The sequence below is a fragment of the Leptinotarsa decemlineata genome, unplaced genomic scaffold (assembly GCF_025532065.1).
Source record: "Leptinotarsa decemlineata unplaced genomic scaffold, Ldec_3_MD MMD2_P_RNA_scaffold_11, whole genome shotgun sequence".
NCBI lineage: Eukaryota > Metazoa > Arthropoda > Insecta > Coleoptera > Chrysomelidae > Leptinotarsa > Leptinotarsa decemlineata.
This window is the reverse complement of record NW_027412525.1, coordinates 6,674,601-6,687,018: the sequence shown is the minus strand read 5'-3', so window position 1 is coordinate 6,687,018 and position 12,418 is coordinate 6,674,601. Positions and strand designations below refer to the sequence as shown.

General features: G+C 38.0%; 1 protein-coding gene across 1 annotated transcript in view; it reads left to right on the top strand.

Moving 5' to 3' along the window:
- LOC141480556 (uncharacterized) overlaps positions 1–7,972 on the top strand; it is a 285,808-nt gene extending 277,836 nt beyond the window's left edge. The window contains exon 2 of the mRNA XM_074170706.1: positions 7,774–7,972. Coding sequence (XP_074026807.1) covers positions 7,774–7,972 — 199 coding nt within the window. The remainder of the gene's footprint in view (positions 1–7,773) is intronic.
- The last annotated feature ends 4,446 nt before the right edge of the window (positions 7,973–12,418 follow it).

Here is a 12,418-nt window from a genome sequence, read left to right as displayed (position 1 = left end):
CTATAGTTTTTTTTTGTATATACTGACTGTAGTTTTCTTATTATTAGTAAGGGGTTTAATATTAGCGTTTTATCGTAATCCTCCATTATTATTTTCATTTTCTTAGATGTGAAGCGGAAATTAAAGTTGTATATAGATGATTATTTTTTAAAACAAATCTGCGCATGCGCCTGAGCTCACGCGACGCATTGTATCTGATTCTTGCATACTGATATTCAGTAAATATTTAATTTCTGCGGTAAAATATATCAAATACCTACGTCACATGGTGTTGGCTTTATTATTATTGATAATTAGATTTGAAAGGATTTACAAACGGATCAGATTTTGCTGTCTGTGCCTATGTTTACACTTAAGCTAGTGCTAGTTGATAACTGGTCATATAACTATTGATAGCGGTCAGTTTTTATGCCTATGCGTATGCGATTGATAATTAGTTTATTGCTTAATATTTTATTGCACCTGCGTTATCTGTTTATTTGCTTATTGGAAGCTTGCACACTCTGCTTGTACTCAAGTTATTAGTTGCTTTAATTGGAGGAATCTTGGAAAAGTGAATAGTTAGTTGGTTGCATATATTTGATTGCTTAATTTGCTCATGGGAATTGCTGATGATTTAGTTTTGGAATAAAGAACTTTTGTTATAGAGTCCAGTGGCTTCCGCAACATTTTCTATATTGATATTTATTGCGAATATATTATATTGAGGTACATGGTCTTTTAATTCAACCTGATTTGGTAAATTGATGAGGTTGGTAATTCCTTTAGAGTATTTGACATTTTACAATTTACCTGGCGCCCATTTAAAATCGAATCAACTCAAAACAGTTGGGAACCCCTCCCATCTTCACTGTTAGCTAACCGGCAAATACCCATCTGTCATATGATACATTGACAGGTGATCACGTGTCCTCTCTTATAGTTCGAAGGTCACAGTGGAACGGTTAATCGTTTGGCCGAAGATACCTTTGATTTGGCACACACCAGCTGAACTTCCACATCATTATTCGATAGTACACTGCGTAAGTAGACGACAGCCCCATATGCATTCAAACTAGCATCCGCGAAAGCTAAAACCATTACAGGGTTTCGTTCTATTGCTCCTATATGCCTAGGTACTTTAAATTTTTCAAGTTCTCCCTATTCCGATCGTATCTTTTCCCAAATTTCTAAAATATTCTCTGGAGGCATCTCATCCCATTCCAATTTCAATGTCCACAAATTTTTTATCAATATTTTTAAATACAAAATGAAAGGTGCCAACAACCCAATCGGATCATAACATTTAGCCACCGTCGAAAACATTGTTCGTTTTGTACATTTCTGATCCGGTTTATGCACTTTGAAACTGAAAACGTCAGTTTCTGTAAGCCATTGTATACCTAATACCTGTCTATCTGAGAAGAAAAATACATTTCCAGCTAACCGCTTTTCTATGGGAATGTCATTCAATAGTGCCTTTGAATTTGTAGCCCATTTTGTTAAGTCAAAACAACCAGCTTGAAATAAATCAACTGATTCCTTGTATAATTGTGCAGCTTCCTTTTCCGAATTTATACTTGTGCAAAAATTATCCATATAGATATCTCTTGACACAAATTTCGCCGCCAGTGGAATTTTTTTTCCTTCGTCTTCAATTAATTGTTTGATAGTGCATAAAGCCAAAAAAGGTGACGATTTTATTCCAAAAGCTACAACTTTTATTTCGTAAGTGTCAATTAGACGATCTGGACTAAAACGCCACAATAACCTTTGAGAACGCCAATGATTCTCAATAACATTGATCTGCCTATATAACTGCCGAACATCTGCTGTCAATGCTACCTTGAACAACCGAAAGTTCGATAGTAAAGTAACTAAATCTGCCTGCAACTTGCCTCCCCGGTATAAGATATCATTTAAAGAAACATTATTATCCGTAGGAGCACTAGCGTCTAGCACTATCCGCACCGGAGTGCTTGTACTACTTGGTTTAATCACTGGAGATTTGAGCCGGTTCTAAGCCTCCCCCCACCACTATGACGTACTAATTGCTTTTTTTGTTGTTGTTTAGTGAAGTCAAGGTGACGTGACCTTGAAGTGTCTGGTGCATGGATCGTTCAGAATTTTTTTTCCGGTTCTTAGTGTCCCCTCACCACTATGACGTATCAATTGCTTTTTTTTGTTGTTTAGTGAAGTCAAGGCGATGTGACCTTGAAGTGTCTGGTTCATGGATCGTTCAGATTTTTTTTTCATATGAGATTTTGTGTGTGTGTGTGAGAGAGAGAATGCACGGTACAAGGTTTCATGATGTGCTTGTCTATGTACAAACATACGTCTGCATACTTCGAAGATCCTCCAAGTAATGCAGCAGCAGCAACCGTTCAACGGTAAGAGAGCAAGATGTTCACTCCACGACGTCTGGCTGAGTAATGCGTATTCATCGGTCTGCCCTCACCTCTCTCTCTCGATGCAGTGAAGGCGTGAAGGCTGTGACGTAATGCATCGCTCTATCCTCAGCAGCAACCGTTCAACGGTAGGAGAGCTAGATGTGCACTCCACGGCGTTTGGCTAAGTAATGCGTATTCATCGATGTGCCCTTACCTCCCTCGATGTGGCGATGGCTATGACGTAACGCATGGCTCTACCCTCACTCTCGACGGTGACGCGCAGGCGACGTGGATTATGGTATTCAAGAAGCGGGCGAGTGTTGGTTATGTCAGTTTCCATCGAGTGAGTTAGTGAGAACATATCATAGAAAATGTATTCTTGTGAATGTGGTAAATCTTTTACTCGTAGTGACAACCTTCGTCGTCATCAGCTCCAGAGTTGTCAAGGAGGTCCATCAGTGAAACGAATGAGATTAGATGACGCTGCAACACTTATGTACACATGTAATTGTTGTAATGTGATGATTCCATTGACTCAAGTGAATTCTCACAATGGAAGTCTGCAACATAAGAATAATGCATGTGTACAATTGAGTGATGGTGTTCAAACTATAAAGAGCGTCTTCAAGCGTCGGATTGCTACATACAGGGTGCAGAGTTCCATTGTTTCCACCGATTACATGTTATTCTTTAATGAAATCAGGCAGAAAGTTATAGAATTATTGGAATCAGCCATCAGGGTTCACAAAATCATCAAAGTGAAAATGGAAGTATTTGGGAGTTATATTCTGCAAACACAAGACCTGAAGGAAACTAAATCATTCAACTCTCAGAATAGAACAGTTGACCAATCTATTGATTTGAATTCCTTATTTGATGGATTTCGAAGTGGGATTATCGCTCAAACTACAGAATTCCAGGAACGTGATTCAGGTAAGCATTTCTACCAAGTTTTAATTGGATGGATCAGTAATTTTGATTTATATTTAAGGTTGGACTTGTGAAAAAATCATGTTTCTGGAGGTGAACATCAATAAATACAGCCCGCTCAGTGGATGTTCATATGTGAAGCTGCCTGAATGTATCGAGCGTAGGAAGGCCGTGGTTAATGTCCGTAATGAAGATCAGCATTGTTTTGCATAGGCTATCACTTCAGCACTACATCCTGCAATCGATAGAACGTCAGAAGTTTCATCATATCCACATTTCAATACAGTCATAGATGTAACAGGTATGAATTTTCCGGTAAATTTGAAGGATATTGTGAAATTTGAAGACAAGAATGATATTTCAGTTAATGTGTACGGTTTAGAAAGTAAATTCGAGAAGGGTAAAATAATGTATGAAATAATTGGACCATTACGTTACTCTAAGAGAAGACTTAGGGGACATGTCAATTTGTTACTGATCACTGATGATTTCGGTAATAGTCATTATTGTTGGATCAAAGATCTTTCAAGATTAGTTTCAAGCCAATTATCGGCTCATGAACATAAGAAATATTTTTGTGATGGCTGTTTATTATATTTTTCTAATGAACAATTACTATTACGTCATAAGATAAATGATTGTAATCACTTGAGTACTACAATACCATCAACCAATTTCAAAGTAAATAAATATGGGAAAATGGTGCCTGAAAAAATACTTACTTTTGAAAACTTTGAGATACAAATGAAGGTACCATTTGTAGTGTATGCCGATTTTGAATCAGTACCCAAGCCGATTCAAACCACTAAACCAAATCCCGAATACTCGTACTCCATCAAGACATTCAAACATAAGCCTTATTCATTTGCTTATTTGATTAAATGTTCATACAATGATGATTTGTCAAAATTTGTTTCGTATAGGGGTGTGGATGCAGCCCAGAAATTCGTTAGCAAAATCGAAGATGATTTGAAAAATATTTATGAAAATCATCTAAGGTTTCCTATTCCTATGGATGCACAAACTCCTGAGGAAGAGGAACAGTTTGCTTCTGCCACAAATTGTGGCATTTGTTCTAAACAATTCAATGATGGTGAAGTTAAAGTGAGGGATCATTGTCATCTCACAGGAAAAAAAGGTCCCCTGCTGCTTATTCATCATGTAATTTGAATTTTAAATTACCAAATTTCATTTATAATTTTTCACAATCTGAGTGGATATGATTGTCACTTATTCATGAAGGAATTGTATAAAAACAAAGATAAAGTGGATGTCATCCCACAAACTAATGAGAAATATATATCTTTCACAAAACATCTCTTTACACACTCCTATACGGATAAAGATGGTAGGGCGAAGAAGAATTATTTGAAAATGAGATTCATTGATAGTTTCAGATTCATGCCTAGTTCTTTGGAGAATTTAGGAGCCAATTTAACATCTGATCAGTGTATCGAGATGCGCAAACATTTCCCACAAATTGAAAATTTCAATTTGATGAGAAAGAAAGGTGTATTTCCCTATAGTTTTGTTGATGACATCGACAAACTGAATCATCCAAGACTTCCAACCAAAAATCAATTTTATGATAAACTCAATTGTGAATATATATCAGATAATGATTGGATGCAACAAATCTATATGGTCACAGCATGCCGCAATCATTACCAACAGGTGAATTTTCATGGTTAACACCTCTCAATCTTGATATAATGAATGTGGATGTTGATAGTCCTTATGGATATGTATTGGAAGTGGATATACATTATCCCCTAGAGCTTCACAATAAACATTCCGATTTTCCATTCTTAGTTGAACGTTTGATACCTCCATATGCAAAATCGAAAGTTCCGAAATTAATTCCAAATTTAAACGATAAAAGAAAATATATTGTTCACTGTAGAAACTTACAGCAAGCTGTCAATCACGGCTTGATAGTGATAAACACACACAGAGTTTTGAGGTTCAAGCAATCATGTTGGATGAAGCCCTATATAGATTTGAATATTGAAATGCGTAATCGGTCTAATAACAAATCTGAAAAAGATTTCTACAAACTAATGAATAATGCAGTCTATGGGAAAACAATGGAAAACGTAGACAATAGAATTGATGTTAGACTCATTACACATTGGGAAAATATAAAAAAAGAACTATAGGTGCTAGTTGTCTCATATCTGTTTGAAAAAAATCTGTTAAAAATCTGTTTAAAAAAAATCTGTTTAAAATCTGTTTTTCCGTTAATCAGCTGCCGCCCCCATACGAACGACAACTCTCAAAAGTTGAGAAACTTGTGCGAGCTAACGAGGTCTTACCTTTTAACGTGTGATTCCTAACATCGCGACCAAATTTCAAAAAATGCTCCATTTTTACTGAGAATTTTGTTGCTATTGAATTGGCTAGAGTAAAAGTTCATTATGATAAACCATTGTATTTGGGATTTTCCATTCTGGAATTATCTAAAACAGTTATGTATGATTTTTTCTATGGATGTATCAAACAACAGTTTGGAGAAGATGCGTCCTTACTCTACACTGATACCGACTCCCTTATTCTCAAAGTGAATACTGACAATTTATATGAATTCATCAAAAATAATATACATAATATATATTATAAAATGGGAAACCAATTCAATATCCCAGTGACAAAGTCAGTTCTGGGCAATTTCAAGGATGAATTCCCAAATGATCCAATAATCAGCTTTTACGGTACAGGTGCTAAAGCGTATTATGTGAAATCTGTTGATGGTGAACTGAAGAAGGCCAAAGGCGTCAAACGATCTGTTATAAAGGATGAATTGACATGTGAAGACTATGAAATAATCATTGAAGAAGGAGGTATGATATTCAGGAAGATGAACTCATTTAGAAGCGTATTACATGATATTTACACTGAATTGAAAAATAAAGTCTCATTATCATATCACGACGACAAAAGATTCATCATTCCGAATACCACTCGAACTCTTCCATGGAGTCATAGCGATATAGAGTTTTATCGAAATGATCCTAATGACAACATTCGTTGGGTGTCTGAAATCGTTCATTGTTTTTCTCAAGAGAGCGCCTTAGACCAACTTATTAATTTGTTGACTGTTGAGATGAATAACTGAATTAACATTCGAAGTGTTGTTGTTGCTTTTTCCTTCAAACCGGAACATTCATTATTTGTGATTATTTCATTGTGATTTTTTTACATTGAAGTATTACTTTTGTCAAGTTACTTTGATGAATATAAAAATGATAAAAAAATGTTATTTGTTTCACTTATATTTCTCATAACCAATTACTGCAAAGTATATAGCATAATGTAAATGAAAGAAATATCAGTTTAAAAAGAATCATCGTAGGGTGCAGAATGTCTAAAACGATAGATAAGTTTGGTAGAAAAAGAAAATGGGGTGGTAATATCATTCGAGGTCCTCCCGGGAATGGATTTAAATTAACAAAAGATGGTCATTATGACATGCAAAGAAAAATATTGAAAAATACAAGGGAACCAATTGACAAGAGTGATTGTGTAACTGTATCATATCTTGAGGAGGGAATTAATGGAACAAAAGAGGTCATACTTGTAGCCCTACAAGCTGCAATAAAATCCACAATTGGTAATGTTGCTCGCGATGCACGTCAAGCATTCGATGATAAAATTGCAGAGGCTCGGATAACTTTCACTCGTAAATTTGACAAACTTACAAGTGATGTAGAGATAAAAATGTCTGACATAACAGCGTCTACAATGAAGAAATATGATGCTATGTCTAACATAACAGCGACTACAATGAAAAAGTATAATGTACTGGAACAGAGAGTTGAAGTTTTGGAGAAAAAACATGAAGTCAGGGTATCAGATGGACTGGGATATCCAGGACTGGACATTAATCCAAATGTTAGAATAATAGAACCAAAACCAACAGATGACGTATTAATTGAACGGGCATGGTGAATGCATTCCGCGCGCGAATTAGGTTAGGTTAGGTTAGGTTAGTTCTGGAGAAATGTTAGGTTAGGTTAGGTTAGGGTAGATTAGGGTAGGTTAGGTTAGGCCTGGAGAAACGTTAGGTTAGGTTAGGTTAGGAATGATAGAACCGAAACAAAACCAACAGATGATGTATTAATTGAACGAACATGGTGAATTGTGGCGTAGCGAATCAGGCCGGAGGCCGTGCGGAGCGCGGCCCGCTTCCTTTCCACCATTGCTAGCCCCGCCCACTTCCCACCATTGCTCGCCCCACCCCATTCACGCCATTGCGCATGTACGCCCCCCTCATTCCCTCCACTCCCAACGATGTTGATACCCCGAGGAGCACGCTTCTCAACAATCAGTACGACGACTCAAGTCAAACAGAGCAGGCCAGTCCACTCCAGCTCAGTCCACTCCAGTCCGGTGAAGAAGCAGAATTTTGAGTAAGTTAACAATGTTATTTCTTTTTTTTTATATCAACTAACTTTGTATTATTTTACATTTTCAGAATGGCATCCAACACCCAGGAGTTAAACAATGCGGTGGCATCCATCATGCCTGTGAACGAGCAGGAGAAGGCAGCCACTTCGAGAGTTAGGGCCCGATCTGTCAGCCCTGACTTGTTCGAGGAGGAGGAGGAAGTCAAGGTTGTGAAGAAGGTTTGTCAACGACCTGCAGCGAGGCTTGGTCCTATTGAGAAGTACTGAGCTACTTGCAATAAGACTAATCCTTATGCAGGTAGTTGGTCGATCACTCGTAAGAATGTAAGGCCCTCCACGCCGCCCGCAGCAGCACCAGCAGTGGAAACACCTAGGGCGCCTTCTCCGGAGTGCGTTGTATTGACCCCATTGGCGGTGCCGCTATCACCGCTGCCAGCAACACCGGCGATTCCCCAAGTGTTGGTGCCACAAGTGCGACAACCTCTCGGAGAGGTCAGTGAGATATTGAGCGGTTTCCTACAGAGATGTAAGGAAGCAGAACATGCAGCCCGATTAAGTGAGGCCGCGTTGGTTAACATGAACCGCGAAAAGTCTGAAATTGTTGACCAACGGAGACAATTAGCGGAAAAAATGGCCGAACTAGATCGGAAGTATGCATCTCTGGAGGAAAGGTGTAGAGCAAAGACCTCTTCGATAGAGACGTATAAAAAGTTGGTGGAATTTGTCAAGACTTTTCCGTAGATTAAGTGCAGATAGATTAGTTTTAGGTTGATTAGGATTATTAAATTATGATAGTTTTAAGTTTATATTTGTAATTTTAGAAAAATAAAGAAAGAAGTGAAATAAAGGGTGTACATTGTTTTGGTTTGGTACACATTGAACAATGAGATGGTTGGAGCATTTTTCTTCACTTCGTCCTATTATTATTTTCATTTTTTATTTCAATTCCAAATTCTTCTAGACAAATACCTCACATCAATTTAATCTCTTGTAAATAATCTCTTAGGAAGAAAATTAAAAAAGAAAAGACGTGTTTCATAATGAAATCAATTAGTATATTTCATATTATTCATTTTAACATTGCATAACCCCTACCTACCTGCCACTCCCACCCTCTTCATTTGAAGAGTATAAATGTAGGAGTTCCTCAATGTAATATTCAGTTGAGTAGCTATCGCCAGCATGTCAACAACTCAGGAAGCTGATTCCACGACCGGACCCCAGTTGAAACCTTTGTCAGAACCTAGAGCTCCTGACTACAGGAGTGACAACGACAACGACGACGATTTGGACGTGGACATGGAAGTCGATTCCACTACAGAGCCACATAGAGGTCCTTCAACGTTTTGGAGCATTGATTTCCGGATTCAAGTGCTTCATGTTACAAGCACTGACGATGGGCAAAGGTCGGACATAGAGTATCCGGATCCTAATATGGATGCTGATCCAGAAGCTGCTGCCCAGTGGTCGATGCGGCTGGCTTTCTTACGCAGAATTGAGAATGAACTCAATTCTGATGACAATATGTAATCGTGTCTCCCATCCATTTCTTTCCTTTCCTTTCTCTCCACGGAGTACCCACTTTTTGGTTGGTGTACACAAGGCACTGCGAGGTTTGGGGCAGCGTCTTCCTTCCTCTCCCTTATTAGTTCTAAAAGACATGTTTCACAATGAAATCAATAAGTATAATTTCATATAATTCATATTGTATCTTATTCATTCGATTATCTCTTTCATTGAATATAGCTCATGTCATTTTGCAATTCATTCCCACTTAATCCCCTATCCTCCCCACTCCTCCCCCACTCTCTTTCAAAAGTATAAAAGTAGGAATCATCTGATGAAATATTCAGTTGATCAGCTAGCTTCGAGATGGAACCTGATTCAACTAGCAAACCATACAGCTACCCGGGGTATCAGTTTAATTACTGGGAGAACTATCAGGAAGGATTTGTTACTTCCACCACATCACCTCACTCGCTTGAGCCCGACTTCCCGGATCATGATTACAGGGTGCAAGTGTTACACGTCACCGGGACCGACCAAGCAGACCTTTCGGACAGTGAGTACCCGGATCCTTCCCAATCAGCTGAGGATCATCATGAGTTCTGGAACTGGTACGGAGATGACGAGCTCGATGAGTGGGGCGACTCCTACGAGTCCGACGAGTCCGATGAGGAAGATCCTCCTGACCCGCCAATCCTCATCGAGGATAGTCCTCCACCATCTCCTATCCTAATAGAATGAATCCCTTACCCCAAATCAACCCCCTAATCAATCCCTAATCCTTTCCTAGGAGTACACATACTGTTGGTTGGTGTACACAGGACATTGGGAGGTTGGGGCAGTGTCTTTTCCCTCTCTCTTATCAGTTTTTTCTTAATTATCACTCAGAGTTCCATGAAGATTGTCATTCTTGTTGCTTTCGAATTTCAAACACTAATTTTTTTTACATTTACACTTCACCCCTCCAATTTTTTTTGATATAAATATAGCATCAATCCCAGTTCTAAATCATTCTTTCACAATGTCGAGTGCTGATTTCACTACCGAACCGATGAGTGTACCAGAGTATTCTATATCAAGTACAGGACCCATCCAGGTACATGAAATAGATTCAACACTCACTCATTCCAATACAAGCTTCGCAGAATTTCTGCAACGCATCTATGATCTTCCTGATAATTTCCCAGAACGCGTAGATGAACGTATGCAAGAGGAAGTAGATGTAGAGTTAGACGATCGAGAGGAAAACGAGCTACACGATCATGCGGATGATATAATTAGTATATCATCTGATTCAGATGAATATGAGGACGACATCATCAGTATATCATCAGATACAGATGATTCAGATGATGACACCATCATCATTGTTTCTGATGATGAGGAGCGCTAGCCCATACCATTGTATGGATTAATAGGAAAAAAACAGCCCTTTTCAGGGCTACAATTAAAGGCAACAAACAACCATATATATATATATACATATATATATATATATATATATATATATATATATATATATATATATATATATATATATATAAATATATATATATATATATATATATATATATATATATATATTCCCAACTTTGACTTTTCAGTCAAAGAAGTACTCATCATATGCACAGATATTCAATGATTAACAAAATTCTAACTTCGACTTTTTTAGTCAAATTAGTCATTTGTCACATAATCTGTGAATTCTACTACTACTGTTTGTGTGAATTATGTAGCCCTGAAAAGGGCTGTTGTTTTTTTTGACCAGTAGGTCCACGGTTATTGTGCCAAAGGTTTGACATTGTTACATATAATGCATGTCGACACTCGGGTGAAGTTTGTTAGGGGCCTCTCGCAAGCATCACACCAATTCTGCCCCATTTCCATAATAGAGACGGTGTTGTGGGTGTTGACATGATGATACCACCCTCCATTGTTATTTCTGTGTGAATAAAAACGAAAACAGCACCAACATAGTTTCTTGTTACCACCATCAATTGTGCTGATCAACACGTATGCATCCATTGCACAATATAAGTCCAATGGATCTTCTAATGTCTCACTGACATTGAGCATTCGCATACCGATCCTCAAAGCACCATCTCCTTCAGTAGAGTCAGCTACAATCCCTTCATCGTCTTCTTCTCCATCCACAACCCCCTCAAACTCCACCACGTCATCATCTTCATTGGCCTCATTTTCAACTTCATCTATCACGTCTTCATCGACTCCAATATCTTCTTCTTCAACTATCACTTCCTCTAGTGGAATGTTGACATCCTCATCATCTGAGTCGTCTATCCAATTATTTTCATCAATAGCAGACATGTTATTCAATGCAGCAGCTATTTTTCCAGAATTCATCTTGTTGTTTGCTCACACTTGTTTGTTCACAGTTGTAGAGTGAATGAATGAACTTCAGGATGGTAAGTTGACTTATATGATTGAATAGGAAGTGGAAGTGGTACGACTCCCACCTACCACTTGACTCGTTTTGAGTGGGAGAGAAGGATAAGTTTCACCACTATATTTTCACATGATGTTAATTTGTATAAATAGAGAATGTCGTTGTAAGAGAGTGCAGTCAGAGTTTCTATAAGTCATCTCTTATTATTTCTAAACGAATTAGTAAAAATGCCGTTTCCAAAAGAGTGGGATGAAAAACCAAAAGTGTGTGTCTACCCAATGATGATAGTGGGGCTATTGTGTGCTACTTTTGCCAAATAAGTAGACCTAAGGAAACAATTAATCCTTGCACTGGTATGTGCAATGATCGTACGTCGCGGATTCAGCTGTCGCCTCCATCTCATCCACCGAAGCGGCCAAAAATAGAATATCGTCAGCAACAGTTACAGTGCCTGAAGTGTTCCGAACCTATAATATCCAATAATATGGGTATTTGTAGAAATATTTGTGCTACCTGTGCTGCTATTCCAGCTCCGCTGCTACGTTGTTTGCGTTGTGATACATACACAACGAATTGTTGGAATCATGTATGCACTTCATGTAGAAGTACTTGGGATCTGTGTGAGAAGGTTGGTCAACTCTACCCCAATGGGAGAATTCATTTCCTTCAATGTTGCTGTCTGACACATGATCAACAAATATTGAGGACAAGAATCAAAGAACATTCTACAACGACAGGGACACATCAACACTTTTAATTTTTTTTTTGTTTTATTAATGTCATTGTCTTCTGTTATTAAT